At 53.4% G+C, this 3,346-nt stretch overlaps 1 protein-coding gene across 2 annotated transcripts in view; it reads right to left on the reverse strand.

Annotated features, from left to right (window-relative positions):
• Positions 1 to 1,961: 1,961 nt before the first annotated feature.
• The window catches only part of CRYL1 (crystallin lambda 1), a 130,157-nt gene continuing 128,772 nt past the window's right edge, over positions 1,962 to 3,346 (reverse strand). For both annotated transcript variants that reach the window (XM_040447979.1, XM_040447980.1), the window contains 2 exons: positions 2,848 to 2,954; positions 1,962 to 2,467 (listed from right to left, as the gene is read on the reverse strand). In XM_040447979.1, the coding sequence (XP_040303913.1) occupies positions 2,354 to 2,467; positions 2,848 to 2,954 (221 nt within the window). In that variant the 3' untranslated portion in view covers positions 1,962 to 2,353. The remainder of the gene's footprint in view (positions 2,468 to 2,847; positions 2,955 to 3,346) is intronic.

Genomic DNA, 3,346 nt, shown 5'->3' on the forward strand with positions numbered 1-3,346 from the left:
AAATCGCGAGGGCCCATCGATGCCGTGAAACCAACAGGCCGTGTATGACATCCACCGACACTCCACATCCCCCAGCAACGTCATCTTCTTAGCAGGGATCCCAAACCTGGGTCCAGAGACTATGGCGGCCTCCGTGGGCTCATGAGAGAAGGAATCAGGCTGGCCCTGATAATAGTGCAGCAATTCCGAGAAGGCGAGACAGGGGAGTGTGTGCAAGGGAAAGGAGTGGGAGCCAGAGGCTGTAGGAAGAAGCAGGGGCTTGACTTGCTCAATGAAACAACCTGCCGGCGGGTCACAGAGTGAGGGGTTGAGTCATCCGGGTTTGAGGAGTACCTAAAACTTAATCGGATGAAGAGAAAGAACGTGTCTTGCCACATTCCCTTTTTCGGTGAGGTTCAGTATCTGGAACATTCAGATCTGCTGCCCCTCCTTCCTAATTTCCTCATCTTATACAACGGCATCAAAATCTGCACAGTCGCCGGAGCAGACGACTCAGGAAGTCTGGTATCGTCTTTCTCAGGGCATCACTGATGACCGTCAGTCCCACCCCCAGGAGACCTTCCGAATTCACTGCCTTGTCAGCCCCCACCTAGCCCACAACAGGCCCCACCTGCAGCTCAGTCCCTTCTGTTGTCAGGTGGGCCTTTCTGAAATCCCAATGTGACAGGGCCACTCAGAACCTACAGACCGCTTGGGCTCTGTGTTGCTTTAGGGGAGGTCCACACGTTGCTTTGAGCTCGGCACTCTTTACCATGTGGATCCGGCCCCAGCCCCAGCTCCTCGCCCCAGAGCTCTCGGTCAGGCTGCAGGGAACCACCCCGCCTTCCTGGGGCACCCGGCACCCTCCTCCACCCTGCTGCCTCCGCCCGGAAGGCTAGCTGACTCTTCCTTGCTACTCAAGACCGGGCCCAGAGGCTGCCTCCTGCGAGGCCTTCTAGGGTACAGCGAGAGGCAATTAGTTACGATGTCCCGTGCATATGATCCTCTGGGCCCTGTCCTATTTTATTCTAGCATCTTGCTGTCTCGCAGTAAACTTCTGCGAGGCAGATACTACCTGCCTGATGCCCGAAGCCTCACGGCTGCTCAAAAGACGTTATAACGTAAACGAATGTGACGGGTGTCTGTGCCCCCCGAGCCGGAAAAACTCCCACACGGTTCCTGACTGGGGACGCTGGTTCGAATACCACCACAGCCTTGACAAGGTGTCTCCCTACTTCCCAGGCGAAGCTGGCAAGCTGGTCACCTGAATTTGAAAGGCTGCAGGGTCGGGGCTCCTGGGTGGCGCAGTCGGTTGAGGGTCCGACTTCAGCTCAGGTCATGATCTCGCGGTCCGTGAGTTCGAGCCCCGTGTCGGGCTCTGGGCTGACGGCTCGGAGCCTGGAGCCTGTTTCCGATTCTGTGTCTCCCTCTCTCTCTGCCCCTCGCCCGTTCATGCTCTGTCTCCCTCTGTCCCAAAAATAAATAAACGTTGAAAGGCTGGAGGGTCACTGGGCGGGCAGGTGTCGGGGAGCCCTGCAGTGGCATCCTGTGATCCAAGTTCTTGTGATGGGCTGACCTCATGCAGGGTGGGGGGTACTTGGACTGCTATTTGCCAGAGTATTTGGGGAACGGGTGCTAGAGCAAGACTCCACATCAAAGAGGATAACGGGGTGTTGGGTTAAACAGCTGTATCTCCTATAGAATTTTGGAGACTTTAGTTTCCTCTAGACCTGTGAGTGCCCAAGGGTGGGGCAGTCGGAGGAGTTTCCCAAACACGTCTGACCATAGAGCCCCAGGGCACTCACCGTAGAATCCACTTTGGGAAACACTGGCCCCAAATGGTGGATTTTTACTGAGTGGCTGACGAAGCGACCAGAACAAAGTGTTTGCTTACTCACTCGTCATGGTCACTATGAAATAAGTCCATCATTTTGGAATCAAACACTGGTCTTTCTCAGAAAGACCGGAAGAAAAAAGACGTCTTTATGCAATCAAAAACCTTTATTCAGAATAAGCATTAGCAAAATGAAGGCAGTTGCCTCAGGGCCACGGAGTACTCAGAAGCAGATTTGACAATAATTACGAAAATACTTTGCTACAGATTAAAATACGGAATCACACTAAAAATAAAAGGTGAAGATCCTCAGACGATTTGCTCTCTTGCTTGCCCAGGTGGCCGGGAGTGACCAGCCCTCGGGCCCAGTGTGCTGGGAACCCAAGGCGGGACACGATCAGCCCCGCGGCTGTGGCCAGGCCCCGGGCCTCCACGAAGACTGCCCGGCTCCCCACTGGTCCCGAGTGGTGGGGTTGGGTGCTGGTGACTCCACCGAATGGGACTTCCGGTAAGGAAGGCCGGTGGCTTCACAGGAAGCTCTTATTGGGACGGCATCTGCCTTTTCAGCTTGGCGAGTCTCTGCAGACATTCGTCCCTCCACCGCCGTCTGGCAGCTAAATGCTCCGGATCCGCGGGAACCTTCAGACACATGGCCTGGGAACAGGAAAAGAAAGGACAAGACAAAAAAATCCCAGAGCGTGCAGAGGAACTAACGTACCAGGAGAGTAACTGTTCCTAGTTATTCAAACTGTGCATTTGCTCTTAAAAACAAAAGCAGCTTAGTAACCCCTCAATTAACATAAACTTTCCGAATCCACAGAGGCCTGCAGCTCCTCTGAGACCATTCAGATGAGCCACCAGTTCATCGGTCACCCCGCTCTAAGGTCTCCTGTGACCACGACAGGACCATGGACGCCAAGTCAGGAGTGAGGAACCACCAGGATCCAAGGCGAAGCCTGGCTACAAATAAAACCTCACCTGTGGCACAGGGCTTCCCCTCGGCCTGCACGAGTCTCTAGAAGGGGTCTACGTACCTGGTTAACTTTTTCAACAGTGGCCCCGGAAAACTCTGGAATGGGTCCAAAAGTCTTTAGGACACGTTTCATGCCTTCACTGTATCTGTCACAGTAGCTTAACATACCTGAAATCACGAAAGCAAGAACCCACAACATCAGCAAGAACACTATAAAACTCCAAATGAAGAAATCTACTCAGAGGGTCTCACCCTAGCTCAGGCTTAGGTTCTTCTCCTCCTGTGGATGAAGAAAAGGTGCAGGGGGACGCCCACCGCAGTCGGCTGGCCCTGGGGAACGAGCGTCCTCACCGATGTCACTATTCAAGCTTTCCATCAGATCTTAAAATCCTGAAAAGTGACGGGACCCTCGGGCCTCTGTCAGCGCCTCTTACGGACTTTTGGGTTGGCCTGTGTTCCTGCACTGATTTGTAGAATATCACATTCAGTTCTATTTTCACCAAAAAGGTGAAATGTGTCTGTAAGGTTACTTCTGTGAACGGCTCGAATGCATTTAAAAA

This window comes from Herpailurus yagouaroundi, unplaced genomic scaffold (assembly GCF_014898765.1).
Source record: "Herpailurus yagouaroundi ecotype Mexico unplaced genomic scaffold, PumYag 197, whole genome shotgun sequence".
Lineage (NCBI taxonomy): Eukaryota > Metazoa > Chordata > Mammalia > Carnivora > Felidae > Herpailurus > Herpailurus yagouaroundi.